The 20,429-nt window shown below is 36.3% G+C and overlaps 1 protein-coding gene across 3 annotated transcripts in view; it reads left to right on the plus strand.

Moving 5' to 3' along the window:
- Positions 1–13,676, plus strand: part of LOC122047865 (probable LRR receptor-like serine/threonine-protein kinase At1g06840) — a 38,565-nt gene extending 24,889 nt beyond the window's left edge. For all 3 annotated transcript variants that reach the window (XM_042609383.1, XM_042609390.1, XM_042609395.1), the window contains exons 16-21: positions 1,922–2,077; positions 3,919–4,202; positions 5,032–5,083; positions 11,079–11,329; positions 12,141–12,275; positions 13,171–13,676. In XM_042609383.1, coding sequence (XP_042465317.1) covers positions 1,922–2,077; positions 3,919–4,202; positions 5,032–5,083; positions 11,079–11,329; positions 12,141–12,275; positions 13,171–13,515 — 1,223 coding nt within the window. In that variant the 3' untranslated portion in view covers positions 13,516–13,676. The remainder of the gene's footprint in view (positions 1–1,921; positions 2,078–3,918; positions 4,203–5,031; positions 5,084–11,078; positions 11,330–12,140; positions 12,276–13,170) is intronic.
- Positions 13,677–20,429: the final 6,753 nt, after the last annotated feature.

Genomic DNA, 20,429 nt, shown 5'->3' on the forward strand with positions numbered 1-20,429 from the left:
TTAATATTCTGAAATTGTTTTTTACTTTTTAAATTTTATTTAAATTTTTTTTAAAATTCTAAAAAGAAAACTAATTTATATTCTGATATTTTTTAAAATTATTTTTTTACTATTTTAATGTTTAATTGATATTCTATTTTTTTTACTATTTTAAATATTTATTATTTAAATTAATAATTAATTAAATGAATAAATAGTTAATTTATATAATTATTATATATAAAATAACATCTTTGTATTAATTTATATAATTATGATTATCCTATGGTGTTGCGGGGGGTTGCCGACGCCGTGGGGCGGAGGCAACATGGGCGCCACTGGGCGGAGGCATTGCATGCGAGTCACTGTGCAAAATTAATATTGAGATTTAAATAATTTAAACAATTCCTAAGTGCGTCAGAGGCGTCGCAGGACTCCTCCGGCGTTGTAGGACGCCGTGGGGCAAAGTTGTCGTGTACGAGTCCCTATTCAAAATTAATATTGTGATTTAAATAATTTAAACAATTCCTAAGTGTAATATTTTGTAGAGTCTTTCATAAACCCTAATTCAATTATCACAATAAAATATAAAAAATATATTTAAAATTTTAAAATAAATTTTATTAATTAATATTCTGAAATTATTTTTGCTTTTTAAATTTGAAAATTTAAAAAATTCTAAAAAGTTTTAAAAAAATCTAAAAAAAGCAAATTTATATTCTGATATTTTTAAAAATTATTTTATATTTTTTTTACTATTTTAATGTTTAATTGATATTCTATTTTTTTTACTATTTTAAATATATATTATTTAAATTAATAATTAATTAAATGAATAAATAATTAATTTATATAATTATTATATATAAAATAACATCTTTGTATTAATTTATATAATTATGATTATTTAATCTGGACGTTAGAGAACTATAGAGTTCACTTAAATAAAATGTTATAAGAACTAATGCTTCCATCTGATTCATGCCACTTATTAGTAAGGTAATATATTATGATGTATCAATTTTAATTCGAGTTATTGATAAATAATTTTCTTTTAAAAAATTATATTTAATTATTTTTTCTAATAATATTAAGTTGTTCAATAACGGAGAATTTATATAAATTCAATATACAACTTATTTATAATTATACACAATAAACATATTTATCTAATAATTACTATATATAAATAAAAAAATACTGAAACCGTATCGGCTCGGCACGATACGATATCGGAATTGTATCATTCTGATTTGGGACCGAAACCTCGACACGGGCCGAAATTTTAAACCTTGGTTAATCCACAAGTTAATTGAAGGACAAATTGCCTTGTTAGTTTAACATTGTTTGTGCATTCTTGTTTTGTAAACGTTGGGGGAAATTTTTCTAGTGAATGAAATCCTTCTGCAATTATCTAGTTGATTGCCGATTATTTAGCCACATTGTAATGTAGAAGTTTGAAGCATAAAAGTTGCTTGCTTATTGCATTAAATAGAAGGGTAAATCACAATATTGCCATGGAACCCCAATGTATCCACTTTAGTCCTAATAATCCGAGGTGATAGTTTTATATCAGTGAAACAAAATTAAATGAAAAGAAATTTTTTGTTTTGATAAAGGAAAAAATTTAACACAATTATCATCTGTATTTTAAAGTTTCTATGTTGGCCCAATTTTGTGGACTTAATTGCCATGTATTTTGAATTAGGAACTACAGTGGAGATTTTGGAGTTGAAAGGGCTATATCAAGTACCCCCACGCTCCCAAGGGTTGCATGCTTATATATCTTAGCTTAAATAGACAGTTCATGCACTGTAGATAGTTTTCCATTTGTAATCAAAGCCAATAATTTTGTATTTTCTTTCATTATTGTTCTAATATTGTATCAATCATTTGTGTTTGAATAGAAGCTAAAGATTGTTACTTGTCTTGTCTGTTGTAGCAATACCAACGCCTTCAGCATCTAGTTTGAGCACAGGTGCAGTGGTTGGCATTGTATTAGGGGCAGTTGCTGGTGCATCTATTCTCTCTGCCATTATTACAATTCTCATAATGAGAAGGCACTCAAAATATCAGAGAACTGCCAAGAAACGGTCTTGTAAGTTCTTAAACACATTTGGAAGTGTATAACGGTTGCCTTCCCATTCACTATTGAATTTAGTGATCAGATGAATTTTGGTGGATAAGTATGCTTTATGAACAGTTCTTAAATTAGAAAGAGATATAAAAAGAACCAAATTATTTTCCTACAAAATCAGTTGATTGGATTTATTGAAATATCTGTATGAAGCATTTGTGATATTTGTCTACTGCTTATGTTTGTTTGAGCTTTTGAATTTAAAGAACTCCTATGGAGATAACACCGTCTGATTAGCTTTTCCTTGCTGCTCTAAATGTAATAGTAGTTGCTTAATAATCTTTGCCTACAATGAAATTCTATTTTCATAACAAAATTGCAAAATTTAATATTGTTGCAATGTTTCACTAGTATGATTTTTTTCTTTCTTTTTTATAAATGAAGATATTATTTCGTTTGAAGCCTTATGATATGGCAATTCCAATATTAGTTTTAGATATATGTCAAGAACAATGATTACAACTGAAAGTGTTGTTAATTTTCTTTCTAAAGCAATGCATTAATCATATCAGATCCAGTATTATTGACAAATTGGTCAATCAATGCTGAATTGAGCTAGGCTACAAATGAGTATAGAACTAAGAAGCCATGCAAAAGACAGATCAAAACTTTTTCACTTTCCTTTTGTTTTTGGATAATCACCATTGAAATGTGAAATTATGTATCTCCCTCCTAGAGTGTCAAACAATTTGACACTTCAAAACACAATTGCACTAAAGTCAACTTATTTGGAGCTCAAAGTTAACTTCAGTTTCCTTGTTGGTTGTAATAGATTCAATTTATTAGTGTTTGATAATATCTTAGGCATTCAACTTATTCATCATACTCAGTCCCTGATTGCTAGTTCTGAGCTATGGTATATCATCGGTACTGTCCAGTCATGACAAGTTAATTTGGAAAATAATTTAGGTTTTATAGAGTGGACTGTGATTTTAGCAAAGCTGGATACTTTAGAGGGGAAATCAAATAATTTATTATTTTGTCGAATTCTATAGGGAAAATATGTATTTGTTGCTGCAGATTTATCAGCCACATAGGTAGAATTATGGATTTCTTTGGAAGTTACCATTTGGGAAATTGATACATGATTTCTTTTCCTTTAAGGGGCTATAATATGGAAGAAGCCAAGTTTTATTCTCCTGTGACGGGGTTACTAGTTTGCATATTTGTGCAAATACATTATGCATGCGCATAAAATTCAAGACTAGAACAAACTTGAACTTGGTTTGTTGCAAATGGATGTTTATACGTATTGTTTCGAATTCCAATTATTACTTCATGTCCAAAGTACAAAAGTCTAGACTGGTCACTTGCCAACTTTGACATAATATTAGAGCATAACTTGTCTACAAATCACATCTACGTTTGCATTAAAAAATAAACATATCTGTGAGTTGAATTAATCCATACATTGGATTTGGTTCAGTTCAGTCTGCTTTCTTACACTGTTACACATCAGGGAGAGTATTATATAAATTAGTATTAGTCTCTGTCCTAATAGCTCAACATTGGTTAGACACTCAACTTTAACACGTCATAGAAGTGCCATGAATTTGAATATAGGCCTAGCGTGTTTCATGACGTTTGATTTATGATTTGTGTTGAGAAAGAGATTTTATAGTCTCTGCAAGTTTCTATGCCTTTTGTTTGGTTTTTGTACTTATGGTGATATATCCCCAATTGCATTTTGTACAATTCCTCAGTTAATCATTTTTACTTATGTCATGGGTATTATGATAGGACCAATACTGACTTGCAACAATGTTTATTATGTTGATGTCCTAACTTCATTGTTTCAACAGTGTCAAGGCTTCCAATAAAGGTAACCGGAGTAAAAGGTTTTAGCTTTGAGGAAATGGAACTAGCTACAAACAAGTTCGATATTTCAACTCAAGTTGGACAAGGTGGATATGGAAAAGTCTACAGAGGCATTTTAGCTGATGGAACTGTTGTAGCCATAAAACGCGCACAACAAGATTCTCTACAGGGTTCAAAAGAATTCTTCACAGAGATAGAGTTACTCTCAAGATTGCATCACAGAAACTTGGTATCTTTGATTGGTTATTGTGACGAAGAAGATGAACAGGTTTGATTTTGTAGATAAAGTACTTTAATTTGTTTGTTCCTAAAAGGCATTACATCATGAACTTGTTGATATAGTTAATATTTGAGTTAATGAACCCTATGGTTATATTACATACATTTGATGCACTTCCTGTACAAATCTTTCGTTTCTGATTGCCATTAATCAGAAGCTAGCTACCTAGAACTTAATAATAAATCTCATAAACGGGGAAGATAGTTATACACTTCTTAAGTAGGATAGTAGCTTTGGCATTTAGGTTAAGTGGACAAGTATGGTTTGTTTCATCTTCATTAATTATTTTAAAATATCAATGGCATTAAAGAAGAATCATGCACATTATTATCATGGTTTAAATTCCATTCATTCTTCTTCTTCTTGAACTTTGTAAAATATGATTAGAAGTAATCATGATGGAATGCTCCTTCACTGCTATTCAAAATCTTTGCAAAATTAACATCGATTTTGTGTATATCAATAAGATTCGGTGGGTTCTTTGCCCTTCGCTGCTTTCATAAATGAAACTGCTTTCATGGTCAGCCAAATGCAAGACGTTTGAACTTTAAAATCTTGAATTTCACCATCCCTTTTACTAGTACGACTTATTTGACAATGGTCATGTCTGGGACCATACTTTGAAATTCTAGTGTACTTGGGATGGTTTTAGATGAACCAGTAATCAATGACAGGGTTTATCTTGTAGAGCAATATTAATATTTGCAAAGTTATGTGATTCTCATATGAATTCCAAGTACACAGGTCTTGTTGAGTATTTGCATGTTGTGTTAATAATTTGTTGAAAACATTAATTTAGTATGTCTTTGTCATGCAGATGCTAGTGTATGAGTTCATGCCCAATGGTACTCTACGCGATCACCTCTCTGGTAAGTAAATATCTGTCTGGAATGGTGCTACTCAGCTTTTGCAGTAATTTCGATTCAAACATGTTTATTCCTTACCATTTAAGAAACTAGTCCAGACCATCTTGTAGGTCACAAATATGTGTACCTCATTCAACCTATTTGTGTACCTCATTCAACCTTACTATACTGATGAAGGAGATTCCACAGAATTCTGTGCTTCACTTTTTTTTTCTTTGTAAAAAATGGACTGTAGCTAGCCTTTTTGAACAAAGTTATTAAGGCTCAAAAGTGAATCCTTCTTATAGAGTAGTACTCAATATCTAGTCTCCTTCTGCTCTAAGCAGTACCTCAGGTGTTAAGTCACTAGCCCGTGGACAAAAGTTCCCCACTTGTTCTTATGGTTTCTTTTTAAGCAGCTTGCCTGTCAGAATGCTTTAAACAAATTTTCTATTAGAAATTTGATAATATTGGGCCTAGTTGCTCTTTTAGCATATTTAATTCACTAACCTTTTTTGTTCCCCTATATTTAGTGTTCATCCATGATTCTATACCAGCCTCCAAAAATAGAAAGGCAATGAATGACGTGTGCATCTTTATTGTGAATTTGGCAATTTGTCCTCACACACGATAAGACAGATCTTTCCTAGGTCCAGATTATGGTTGTAGATTTCCCTAGTAAACCTATTGTCATTTTGTTCACTTGGCAGTTGGCACACCAAATCATGTGAAAAGTTCTTATATAAGATAGCATTCATCAGCAGCACGGAAGGTTCCACATACCACTTTATCATAAAGTGTTTTGCTAGAACAGGAGTTGTATTTGTAGGGGATCGGTGGCCGGCTAGAAGGGGGGTTTGGATAGCTAGGTCACCCCCAATTCACTTTCTTCTCTACACGGTTAGTTTGCGCAAGACGAAATGAAACTAAAACAATGAAAGTAATAAGTAAGAACACTAACACGATTCCTTTACGTGATTCGGAGATTGCTTGCTCCTACTCCACGGCGTGTCCTTGAGGTGGGCGAACCCTTGATCCTTCGGTGGATCAGTCTCCGGCAATCTCCGGCTAGAGCTTTCTCCTTCTCGATGTAGCAAACCTCTCACAAAAGATCTCTTCCTCTTTACAAGATGAAGTTTATGTTTGGGAGGAAGAGAAAAGGCTTTGGAAGCTTTGAGCAATGACTAAGGAGTTGTTTAACAAGTATTAGTCACCTCCTTCATGCCCTAAAGCTACCTATAAATAAGAGGAGAGAGTTGATCATCATATCAACTCCATCTTGACACCAGTCGACTGGCACTTTCATCAGTCGACTGGTGCAACACACACCCAACGGCTACTTGGCAGAATCAGGGTTTCTGCCAACGGTCGCCAACGGTTACTTACCAGTCGACTGGTTGCTGCTGGCTGAGCGAACAGAATGCTTCTGTTTTCTCCCAGTCGATTGTATAGTCGACTGGACCAATTGACTGCAACTTCAATCAGTCGACTGGTCCCATTACACACTCACACTCATCCTCTTCGGAGTTGCCCTTGAAGCCCTCTTCCTTGGCCTTCGTCCTTCAGATGCACTCGAGCCCATGGCTCCTCTCCGTGTCATCCTTCACGTTGCCTTGAAGTCCACTTCCTTCGGCTTCACTCCGTTGCTCCTCGTCTGGCGATCCCTCAGATGTCTTCCACACCATCATTCACCGACTCAAGGATTCGAGCCCTTGGATGAGCTTCCCAAACTTGGCCGCTCCAAGTTCCTCATGTGTTTCACCAAGTCCTGCATGACTCAAACACACATCAAATACATATGAAAGCCTAACTTAAATTCTTTGACACAAACATCAAAACTATGATCGTACCGATCAAACCTAGGTCGATTGCACCAACAATCTCCCCCTTTTTGATGTGTGGCAATATGTTTAAGTTAGGCACAAATAACAACTTGAAAATTACAAGCATAGTATAAACATGAAGCATAAAACCAAACTCCCCCTTAACATATGCTTTATCACCCAATTTTCAAGTTTAGAGAAATAAAAGTTTCTAACTTAAACCTTCCCATTTCTCCCCCTTTGACACCATCAAACAGATTGCACCTAACTTCCAAGTACACTATGGTATCAATGTTAACTTTAAAATACCCAAAATCGGCTTCTGAAAGGGTTGGAAAACAGCTACCAGTCGACTGATAACTGTTGCAGTCGACTGGCATGAAGCCAATTTGAATTTTAGAGGAAAAATATGTTTTCATGAAAAGTCAAAGTGTTTTTGAAATTTTGACCAAATCTCAAAAATCTCGAAAACATGCAAGTTTGTATCAAATTAAACCCTAGTTTTGAATTCATATGTTTCAAAATAACTATTTACTGTAAATAAAACATAGAATTATTTTCAAAACGTTTGAAATGTCCAACTATGATCTATGGGCAAAATGTCCATTAATTAAACATTTGCTTTCCCCATAGTTGGTCTATGATTACTAAAAATTTGATACATTTCATAACTCATCAAAATGCCATAAGCATAAGTGAATTATGAATATCATTCTATCATCTCACATTTATGTTTAGAAAATAATGTAAGTCATTGTGAGACGAAATAAAGGTAACCTCTACTGAGCCCTCTTTATCACGAATTTCTATCAAGGCTAAGTGCTCCCCCTTAAGGTTTCAAGTCAACCATAAGACATTGGAACTATGACTTCCATGGTTGATTTGACCTAAAATCTTCTAACCCTTGAGAATTGATTTTGGTACCCAATAAAGGTTCTTCTTAATTGGGTTGACCAAATACTCCTTGGGGATCCATTTCCTATCTATGGTCTTTGTTTTGGATTGTCCCCTAGCAAGTAAACAATGGTAGGATTTTTCATTGCTTATACCTTAAACCCTTTTTGTTGAAACTTGCCCTTTGGCTCCGAATAATCATGTTTAGGGTATTTGAGTCAATTTCAAATTTTCTAAGGGCTTTGATGAGGTGTTCTACCTTTTCCCTTAAGGCCTTATTTTCTTCTTCTAAACATGAATCATTTGAATTTGTAGAAGAAGCATGCATATCATTATCCTTAATAGACATGGATTCTAATTTTTCCTTAAGCATGTAAATATCATTTTTCAAAGATTTATTCTTTCTTTTTGCCTTAAACAAATCATCATTTGTGCTTGAAATAATTTTAATTAAAACATGGAGAGGAAGATTATGTACCTCACTTACCGAGAAGTCTAAATCCATAGTTTGACCTCCCCCTTCACTTGAGCTCCCTTCTTCATCTTCACTTGAGTTCTTTCCTTCTTCATTTTCGGATGAGGTGGAGGCTACATCATCAATTCCCATTAGAGCAAAATGGGACACATGGTGTTCTTCTTCCTCCGATGAAGATGGGTCATCTCATGTTGCTTTTAGGTTTTTGACCTTCTTCCCTTTTTCTTTTGACTTCTTCTTCTCTTCCTTCTTCTTTTCTTCTTTTCTTCTTTAAGAGGGGGCATTCATCTCTCATGTGCCCTCCTTAGCAATTGTAGCAAATGACCTTCCTAGTTCTACTCTTGCTTCTTGAATTTTCCTAGCATGGGACTTGTTAGTAGAAAAAGTTTTAAAAGCTTTTCTCATCTTCCTTACCATATATGCCTCTTGATCGCTATCCATCGAGGCGCTTGATTCTTCGGAGTCGGATGATGGTAGAGATGGAGATTTCTTCTTCTTCCCCTTTCCCTTGTTTGCCACAAGGGCTACTCCTTTTGATCTATTGGCTTCTCCATATAATCCTTCAATCCGAGTCTCATGGAGCTCCATTGTTGAGAAGAATTCATCTAGAGAAGATTTCTCTAGATCCTTTGAAATGTAGAACGTGTCTACAATTGAGCTCCATGTCGAGGTTCTTGGGAAAGCATTGATAGCTTTCATCATAATGTCCCGGTTGGAGAGTTTCTCACATACACTTGTTAGTCCGCTTAAAATTTCTTTAATTTTAGCATGAAGTGAAGATACCTTTTCTCCTTTTTCAAGTTTGATGTTGTTGAGTTGAGTTCAAAGAAAGTCTCCTCTTGCTAACTTTGCCTCCGATGTGCCTTCATGAAGCTCTATGAGCTTTTCCCACAAATCCTTGGCACTTGTGTAGTTCCCAATCCAAGTTACTTCTTGTTGAGGAAGAACATTTAAGAGATGGTGCATTGCTCTTGAGTTTGCTACATGCTCTTCCCTTTGCTTCTTGCTCCATCTTACTTTCTCGATTGACTCATTATTTTGATCCCTAGGCATCTCAAAATCATTTTCTATGATTAGCATAATATCAGAATCGGTTTCGAAGAATACCTCCATTCTCTTCTTCCACCAAGAGAAGTTTCCTTCGAATTTGGGTGGATAGATGCTTGAACCGGCCATTTTGATGAAGTGCTCTTCTCAGCGATTAGTCCGTTGAAGGCGTCCTCGCTCTGATATCACTTGTAGGGGATTAGTGGCTGTCTAGAAGGGGGGTTGGCCCAATTCACTTTTTTCTCTACACGGTTAGTTTGCGCAAGACGAAATGAAACTAAAACAATGAAAGCAATAAGTAAGAACACAAACGCTAACATGATTCCTTTACGTAGTTCGGAGATTGCTTGCTCCTTCTCCACGGCATGTCCTTGAGGTGGACGAACCCTTGATCCTTCGGTGGATCAGTCCCCGGCAATCTCCAGCTAGAGCTTTCTCCTTTTCGGTGGAGCAAACCTCTCACAAAAGATTTCTTCCTCTTTACAAGATGAAGTTTAGGTTTGGGAGGAAGAGAATAGGCTTTGGAAGCTTTGAGCAATGACTAAGGAGTTGTTCAACAAGTATCAGTCACCTCCTTCATGCCCCAAAGCTACCTATAAATAAGAGGAGAGAGTTGATCATCATATCAACTCATCTCGGCATCAGTTGACTGGTGCAACCGTTGGAGACACCCGAGGGATACTTGGCAAAATCAGGGTTTTTGCCAAACGGTCACTTAGCAGTCGACTGGTCAATGCTGGCTGAGCGAACAGAATGCAACGACACACCCGAGGGCTACTTGGCAGAATCAGGATTTTTGCCAAACGGTCACTTACCAGTCGACTGGTAAAAGTACCAGTCGATTGGTCAATGCAGCGAACAGAATGCAACAACACACCCGAAGGCTACTTGGTAGAATTAGGATTTTTGCCAAACGGTCACTTACCAGTCGACTGGTCAATGCTGGCTGAGCGAACATAATACTTCTGTTCGCTCCAGTCGACTACATAGTCGACTGGACCAGTCGACTGCAACTTCCATCAACTTCCATCAGTCGACTGGTCCCCGCTACACACTCATACTCATCCTCTTCGGAGTCGCCCTTGAAGTCCTCTTCCTCGGCCTTCGTCCCTCAGATGCACCTGAGCCCACGGCTCCTCTCCGTGCCATCCTTCACGTTGTCTTGAAGTCCGTTTCCTTCAGCTTCACTCCGCTCCTCGTCCGGCGGTCCCTCGGATGTCTTCCACACCATCCTTCACCGACTCAAGATCCGAGCCCTTGGATGAGCTTCCCAAACTTGGGCGCACCAAGTTCCTCATGTGTTTTACCAAGTCTTGCATGACTCAAACACACATCAAATACATATGAAAGTCTAACTTAAACTCTTTGACACATACATTAAAACCATGATCGTACCAATCAAACCTAGGTCGATTGCACCAACAGTATTTACCATGTATTTGTGGTTTTTTTGGTGTTATAATGAAGCACAATGTTAACTAATGTCACATCGTGGTAGTTCAAAATAATGTTATGTTAAATTTAGGAATTCCTTCACTATTTGTGTTTGTTTATTGTGTTATTTGTCAATACCTATAGATTTACTGAACCTTGTGGCATCATTCTTGAAAGTTCTAGCAGATAACTTTCACTTTGCAATTTTGCATACTAAGGGAGAATCTATATTCTAACTTATAATGTGCACTTCACAATGCAAGTTTCCTTTTATTTAGTAATTTAACATAGTTTTATGTCAACAGGATTTTCTAAAACGTAATTGTTTACTGGTATTATGTAACAGCTAAATCTAAAGAGCCTTTAAGCTTTCTTATGAGGTTACGCATTGCATTGGGTGCCGCAAGGGGCATACTGTATCTGCATACTGAAGCTGATCCTCCTATCTTCCATCGAGATATAAAAGCCAGCAACATCCTGTTGGACTCCAGGTTTACTGCAAAAGTTGCTGATTTTGGATTATCACGGCTTGCACCAATCCCAGAGACTGAAGGTACTGCACCTGGTCACGTGTCCACTGTGGTGAAGGGCACACCGGTGAGTATAGTGTAATTTTTTCAACTTCTTTTCGTTTTTTGTATATATTTTCTTGGAACATTGATATTACTTTCTATCCCTGTAGGAAAGTTGTCGAACACACTTCAAATCCAGAAGTATATGATGACTTTTATGAATCAATTTAGCAAATTAGCACATTTTTAGATAAAATTCATAGAAGTCATGTCTAAATTATAACCATTTTTTAAGGCTGTTCTACTTAGCTACATGTAAAAGATGCATATAACACATTGCAAAAGATAGATTAATCTTTTTGAGGATCCAATTCTGAGATTGTGAGCATTATTTGTCAGATAAAAACATTTTTTTTGGTGTTTTATTACTGGCATAGATTTTGATATATTCATGTTTACATAATTGTCTACCTAGTTGATGCAATATGTTTTGTTGATATCAGAAGGGACCTTAGTATTATAAACCCGTGCTAACAGAAAAAAGAACTATCATGATCTTCCTTTCTTACTACAGTTAGGAGCTGATATTAGTAACTGAAGCAAAAAAATTGTAGTATTAAAGTTTAAATTTGAAAATTACTTTCGGCAGATCCTCAAATAAGGTTTTTCTACTCAAGGTCAGGAAAAAGAGTGACAGTGCATCAAGCTATAGTGCTGCTAGAAGTGCCTCTATGTAAAGCAAAAACTATTTGATTGAATTTGGAATAAATGCATAATGCAGTAATTGTTTTTCACCTTGGATATTGTGTACGTTGACGTTGTTAGCTGCGTGGTAACTGATATTACATCATATGTTTTTCTTGTAGAAATTTTCTTGACCCAAAATGTCCTTGTAGGGTTATCTTGACCCAGAATATTTTCTGACCCATAAGTTGACCGATAAAAGCGATGTATACAGTCTTGGAGTAGTGTTCTTAGAGATATTGACAGGGTTGCAACCAATTTCTCATGGCAAAAACATAGTCCGAGAGGTAATAGCTTACTATCTCGCATGATTTTTTTTTTTTCTCTCAAATGTCTTTGTTTGTTTCTTATCATTATTCATGATGGTATGCTAAATTTACTGATTACATCCGGAGAAAGCATCATGTTAGAATTTTATGTTAAACCCGCCCCAGTCTTGAATCCAAAGCTATTCTCACCTATTACCTTTTTGGTCTATCATCATGGGCCTTTTTAAGCAATGGCCTTGTGTCTTCGGCTTTAACTTACTGTTTTGTTGGATTGAAGCTTTGAGTAACTTACCATGAGGATTGAGGAGACTGTTAAAGCATAAATCTATAGTTTAAAACCTTCTCAAAATACTAAATTTGTTAGAATAAATTGTCACACTGGGCATCATTTTGACAATGACATCATCAAATGATACAAAAACACTGGGCATCATTTTGACAATGACATCATCAAATGATACAAAAACATTAGGAATCATTTAGACAATGACACTGTTGAAGCAAAAGGAGTTCTGTCCCATAATATGTAGCCACTTTGGAGGATATTAGTTAAATCTAAACACATTATGGACCACCTCACTTAACATGAAATTATGATACCTTGCTTCAACACCCTCAACACGTTCTCTCACACCAGCATGACTTAGATTTATGAACGTAACTTTAGTGGCATGCTGGACTTGAGTAAAATTGAATTAGGGTATTACGTTTAAATTCCCTCCTAATTACACCCTTAATTTATTTTTCTATCAAATTATATGTATAAGTATGTGAAAAATGTCAATCCTCGTTTATTCACTTTTATTTCAAATACTTGTTAATTTCTATTTGGAAAACCAACGTTCCATTTTCTTTGTTGCAATGTTAAACCAGCTTTTTTTCTTACAGTGTTTTCTCTGTGTTCCTTAACCAGGTGACAGTGGCACATCAATCTGGCATGATTTTTAAAATGGTCGACCCTCGAATGGGTTCGTGCCCATCTGATTGCATTGAAAAGTTTGCATCATTGGCACTCAGATGCGTCCTAGATGAGACAGATGCAAGGCCTTCCATGGCTGAGGTGATGATGGAGCTCGAGGCAATATGGCGACTGACACCTGAAGCTGATCCGACAATGCCAGAATCAATTGCTACAGAGTCCATCGGGCAGTCGGTACCACCATCATCGTCCTTGGATACTAGGAATTCTTATTTGTCATCTGATGTCTCAGGAAGCAACCTTATCAGTGGTGCCATCCCCACCATTGCTCCTCGCTGATATGTATCATTGTGTTGTCTATGTTCTATGCCCTATTTTGTGTAGATTGTCATTGTGCCTTTGGTCTGCAAGAGTGTTTGTTCGTAAAGAAACCACAGTTTCTTCTTCAAACTAAATTCTCTGTATATTTTTGTGACTTGTGCTAGCTTGAATTACCTGTAGATTTCATGTGTATAATTTTGTGGCTTGTGACTTGTGCTTGCTTGACTATAGGAGCTTGACTGTCGCAAATGTAAAATGTAACTCATGATAAAGTCCTCGTATAATTGCATAAACAATCAAACTATGGTCCCCTCGTATGGATCTAGTAGTTAGCGCATGAGGTGTTGTCATCATGAGGTCTGGGGTTCGATTCTCGATAAAGTCGAGGTAAATATCTCCTTTATGTGCTGGTCACAATTCCAAAGGCTAGTAGTCATCCGTGATTTACCTCCTCCGTGTTGGTCTTGGGATAAGTTGACAGGGACATTGGGGGTGAGCGTATTCACCTTTTGTCATCATAAACAATCAAACTATGAAATTAATGTGTAACTCATGATCATGTCCTCGTATATTGAAAACTCATGAAGTATCAGGTTGATTTAAAATAAGCACAAAAAAGGTTTGTATTATTTATCTATTTAGATAAAATTAAAAGTAAAATGAATGCTAATATAATAGGAAAATAAAGTTAATGTATCTATTTATAGCTAATTAAGAAAATTTAATTTCACTGTGTGGAAGGAGAGGAAGAGAGAAAGAGATTGTCCGGTGCAACAAGACAAAGACACACAAGAAAGAGCAAATATGAGGAAGAGAAAAAAGAAGAATTATCATAGTTTGGCAGCGTGCTTACTCCTCAAAATGATTGAAGATTTATTATATTTCTCTTTACATAAGAGAATCGCATCTAATGATTCTCATGATACAATAAGTTTACAATGATCCTTATAAATAGTGTCTAAATTTTAAATTCGGTAAAATCGTAACAGAATTATGTTATAAAAAATCATAATTGAATTCTATTATAAAAAATTGTAATAGAATTTTATTACGAAAAAATTTTAACAGATTTTTTTCCATGACGTCCCTTGCATTGACCTTCATTTAGATATAAGTCACTTGTCAACAATTTCTATTTTGACGAATATTTACCCGTTCGAAGAACACAAGTATCTGAGCAAAATTTCACTTAATCTCTAGGTCTGCGATTCCTTCCTTTAGCATCTAAAGATATGAATCAAGTTCAAGCAATGCTTGAACTTTTCTGCGGTCATTGAATTTATCAACATGTCTGTAGCATTATTTATAGTGTGAACCTTTTCAAGTTGAATTTCCTCGGAAGCAATCAACCCTCTAATCTTATGAAACCTCACGTTAATGTGCTTGGTTCTTATATGATACACATGATTCTTCGCGAAATAGATAATACTTTGACTATCATATAACAACTTGACTCTACCTTGTTGAACGTTCAGTTTTCAGACTAATCCTGTAAGTCATAAAGCTTTCTTTGTTGTTTCAACTGTTGTCATATACTCCGACTACGTAGTAGACAATGCAACAATAGATTGTATCATAGACTTCCAACGAATAGATCCTTCTACCATATCCTGTAGTAAATCTCTTGTCACCTAAATCTCCTGCATAGTCTACATCTATGTACCCAACAACTAAACAATCTGCCGGTTATATATTGAATATGATATCATAATCAGTTGTATTTCTCAAGTATATAAAAATCCACTTTACTGCATTCCAAAGTGGTCAACTAGGATTTGAGAGAAACTTGCTCACCATATTAACTGCTTATGTCAAATATGGTCTCGTGCAAACCATGACATACATCAGACAATCAACTACACTAGCATAAGGAACCTTTGATATCTATGGATCTCCTAATCCGCCTTTGGGCATTGTGTATTGGATAGCTTGAAATGGTACGTCAGAGTTGTGCTTATTGACTATGCATTCTTTATGTTGAACCTATATAACACCTTCTCTACATAGTTACATTGAGACAATCATAATCTCTCTATAGTTCTATCCCGGTGAATCTTCATCCCAAGAATCTTCTTGGTCTCTCCCAAATCTTTCATGTCAAATTCCTTACCCAGTAGCCTTTTCAATTTGTCAACACTTTCATCTTCTTCGCAACAACCCACTTGCACTCTATAGTTCGTTTTCCTTAAGAAGTTCAACTAGATCCCACGTTTGGTTCTCATGCAGCAACTCCATCTTCTTTGTCATAGCACCCATCCACTTGTCATTCTCAGAGCTATGTACTACCTCTTGAAAAGATATAGGATAGCGGATAAGTGCATAAATACCAAGTCTTCGAATCTGTATATGGTGGGTGACTTTATGATACGTCTCATTCTGTCACCAGCTATAGTGGATTGCTCTATGTCCTCTGAGCTAAAATCATCAAAGTCATTAGTCTCTAGCTTCTGATGTTCCCTATATCGATGACTTTGTAGGACAAATCATTTTCCATTAACATTGAACCAAAATCCACTACCCAATAGGTATCAAATCACTCCTTATTTGAAGTCATGCGATATGAACATGCAATCTAAGATCCATGCATATGTTAGCTTAACATAACTGATAACATATTTGCATCATCGCTCTCTGAATTTTCTTTTTCAATTAACTTTGCAGACTTTACCAAACTGTCTTTGTTTTCTGCAATATGTTTTTGTTAGTGCAGCTGACACTAATAATTGAACTTTGGTTTTGATGAGCGATAAATGGTTAAAGATAGATTCTGTGTGATTTGATATTTTTACCAAGTGTGCAGGAATTGACGAATCTAGAGGAGTTGATACCAGGCTGAAGCCTAATTAGGTTTAAGGACCTGATAACTTGCATAAAGCCTAGATATGTCAAGTTGTGACTCAATATCTGGCAAGTCAAGTGACTGCAAAAGGTAAGTGAAGGTAAGTTACTAGAGGAGAGTGGTATAGTGAGAACGAGTCTCGGTAGGACTATAGGCGTGGTCCGGCTTAGAGCCATTTTGGATGTCTAAATTGAGATATTGACTAGATCATAATCTTGGGAAGACAAGATTTAATTAATAATCATTTTATTTAACTATGCTAACTCTGTTTTGCAAGTTATATTTTGTTTTATGTATTAACGTCTTTTTGCAAGGTTAGATTCTGTGTGATTTAATATTTTTACCAAGTGTGCAGGAATTGATGGATCTAGAGGACTTGACACCAGGCTGAAGCTTAATTAGGTTTAAGGACCTGATAACTAGCATAAAGTCCAGATAGGTCAAGTTGTGACTCGATATCTGGCAAGTCAAGTGACTGCAAATGGTAAGTGAAGGTGAGTTATTGGAGGAGAATGATATAGTGAGGACGAGTCTCGGTGGGACTATAGGCGTGATCTAGCTTAAAGCCATTTTGGACGTCTAAACTGAGATCTTGACTAGATCGTGATCTGGGGAAGACAAGATTTAATTAATAATTAATTTATTTAACTATGCTAACTCTATTTTGCAGATTATATTTTGTTTTGTGTATTAATGTCTTTTTTCAAGGTTAAAGTGCAAAAATCAGACTCGGATGAACAGTGTTTGAGATGCCTCAAAGCTGCGGGGAGGTGCTTCGGAGCTCGAATGAAGGCGCCCTGGATAGGGCGGAGGTGCCCAGAGAAACTTTGAGAATAGAGGTTTGTTGTTGGAAGGTGCCTTGGAGCGCATTGAAGGTGCCTCGGAGACTATTAGAGGCCCCTCAGAGAGCATTAGAGGCACCTCAGATCGCTCAGAGGCGCCCTCGCGCAAATAAAGACCTAGGACTTCAGAGCCGATAAGAAGCTAAACTTTACGAGATCATATTTGAGGTTAGAGGCACCTCAAATAAGGTTGACGATACCTTGGATGAGGTTGGAGACGCTCTCAACACTCTTTAAAAGTAAAGTTCGGTCAGCCACTTGTAGACAACTTATATACAAGCTCATACGATTGTTATGCTACTCCAACTTCACTGTGCTACTGTCGTGCTATAAATCTACGACGTCCAACCGCTGTCGGTAGACCAACATTAACACACGAGCTCAATCCAATTCCATTCTTCTAAGTGTTGGTAATGATTTCATTTATTGCATATCTCTTATATTTGCAAAAGAAGAGAGTAGGGTTGTTACACTTTTCTATTCCTCTACTCTTGTATTCGATTACTCTACCGGGAGTTTATTGGTAGAGAATTTAGTGGATTACAAATTGATATATCCGAGGGATCTGGATCTTGGAGTAGGAGTCGCCGAAAGCTCCGAATCAAGTAAACCGATCATGCCTTTTTTTCTTTTCTCATCTTAGTTTATTTTTAATTCCACTGCGTACTCGATTTCAAAACAAAAGAAAAGTTTTTAAATACACGTGATTCACCCCCTTTCACATGCCATCGATCCTACAGTTTTTTTATTTATGGACAATCTCCCTTCATATGACCTTTGCCTTCACACTTGTAGCATGTGATCACCTTCTTTCTTCTCAACTTAAAACTGGCCTTGTTGTTGTTGCCCGATCTATACCGAGTTTTGCTCCTATCGCGCTCTTGGTTTCTATTCACCACAAGTCCTTCTCCCTGAGAAACTTCATCGCTTGTTTTCTTTCTTTGATGAAAACCTAACAATGCACCTGTGATCTCCTCCAATTTAATAGTTTCTTTACTTCATATTAAAGTAGTAACCAAATTCTCGTACGCAGGAGATGAAGGTAGAGAATTTAGCAACATCAATGCCTTGTCTTCATCTTCAATCTTCACATCAATTCGCTTCAAATCGCTCACAATTTGGTTGAATATGTTGATGTACTGGCTCAGATTGATTCCCTCTATCATCTTTAGCTTGAATAATTTCTATTTAAGATACAACTTATTTGTCAATTACTTTGACATGTATCGACTTTCCATCTTTTGCTAAACTATCACTGGTGACTCTTTATCCATGACATGGTACATCACATCATCCGTAAGATAAAACCTGATTGTTGCCACTGCCATCGCCTAAAGTTTGTCTCATCCGATCTTTCCATGCTTTCTGGTTTCCTTTCTCCTAGCATCTTCATCATGCCTTGATGCACTAATAAGTGTTTGATCCTTCTCTGCCATAATCCAAAATTCCCACTTTCGTTAAACTTCACCATATCAAACTTCGCAAAAGACGTCTCCAACATGTTGAAGAAATCCGTCAAAATCTGTAGCTCTGATACCAATTGTTGCGCTTAGAGGGGGGGTCGCAACATCTCTCAACCTTTAATACGGAAGAAAAGGAAGAGAGAAAGAGATCGCGCGGAATAACGAGACAAAGACACATAAGAAAGAGCAAACACGAGGAAGAAGAAGAAGAGGAGGAAGAAGAAGAAGAGTTACTGTGGTTCAGCGATGTGCCTACTCTATAAAATGGCCGAAGCTTTATTAGAATTTTTTTTACACAAGAGAATCATATTCAATGATTCTTATGATATAATAGGTTTACAATGATCCCTATAAATAGTGTCTAAACCCTAGATCCAGTAAAACCATAATAAAATTATGTTTTGAAAAATTTAACTAAATTTTATTATAAAAAATTGTAATAGAATTCTATTACAAAAAATTTTAATAGATTTTTCTTTCATGATGCCCCTCACATTGACCTTCATTTAGATGTGAGCCACCCCGTCAACACATGTAAAACTATTTTTCATGTATTCCTCGAGTACCTTCCTGGCAATTTTCTGGCTTTGATTTGGTTTCTGATGGTGGCGTACCCACCGAAGCGAGGTACCGGCTGCTGCTCGCACTGAGCAGATTTCGGATGCTGGATCGGCCACATAGCTGTATTTGCCAGGTATGCCCATTAACAACATTACCTCAAATATTTGGTAAAGAGGGTTGTAATTAGTTGCAGGCTTGCATGATGTCTTTAATTTCTATGCATACATGACAATATTCGTGATAAGGTGTTTGTGCATGATATTCTAGATTATAGTCATTCACAACTGCAAAATCCTCATAGATGTATTTTAGCGAATGACATATCAACTTTAGGTAAAGCAGATCTTTTAACTGTTCTTTTATTCACAAGTTCAAATGTTATCACTCGTTGCCCACTTTCTGCTTTTGTATCATCGATATGATCAATTGATCAGTTGTTCTTTCTTCTGCTAAACAAGCTCGGATTGTTTGGCTTGAATGGATTGCTGCCAGAGTTTGCATACTGACTAAATCCCATAGCTCCTGAAGTTGATCCAGATTTACTCAATGATCTTGGACAGGCTTCATGATTTGACTCATTAAGCTTTGACTTCCAGAAAGACAAGCCATAATGGGGATTAGAGCATTTGTGCTGCTCCTGCTCTGAGAACTGCTGCTGAGCTATGCCGGCCAACAAGCTTACTCTTCTACTGCTACTAGGGTCACTTGCGGCAGCAGGTTTACTTTGTAACTCTCCTACCTTTGAAGGTAAGGTAAAGCCTTCTTTTTCCTTGCTATTTGGTTCAGTATTTTTATCTCTTTCCAGGAACTGTGGTTTACCTATCTCAGAAAACACCCTGAGAAGCTCATCAGTCTGTAATTCACAGGAAAGGTTTTTCAGTACTTCACCATCAGCAGCAGCACCACCATGGCAGGAAGAAGACGAATCCATGCCAGCTAAACTTGGAAATTCTGTTGCATTCTTGCTGAACCTTGGTGCACTGGAATTCCCAGCGAATCCACCATTGAAATTGCAGTTGGTGGAGCTTGAAGCCAATGACTGTGTGTTGACATGCTTAATATAACTCAACAATTTCAGTTTTGCAGCCATCATCTTTCCTTCTGGGCTTGTGTTGCTCAAGTAGTGGAGCAAGCTCTCTCGGTAACTTGGTACAACTTTGGTCTGCAAATTTTTGTGCCATGAGACAGATACTTCATGAAGAATGAGGAAAAAAAATAATAAATTTG

This window comes from Zingiber officinale, chromosome 1B, assembly GCF_018446385.1.
Source record: "Zingiber officinale cultivar Zhangliang chromosome 1B, Zo_v1.1, whole genome shotgun sequence".
NCBI lineage: Eukaryota > Viridiplantae > Streptophyta > Magnoliopsida > Zingiberales > Zingiberaceae > Zingiber > Zingiber officinale.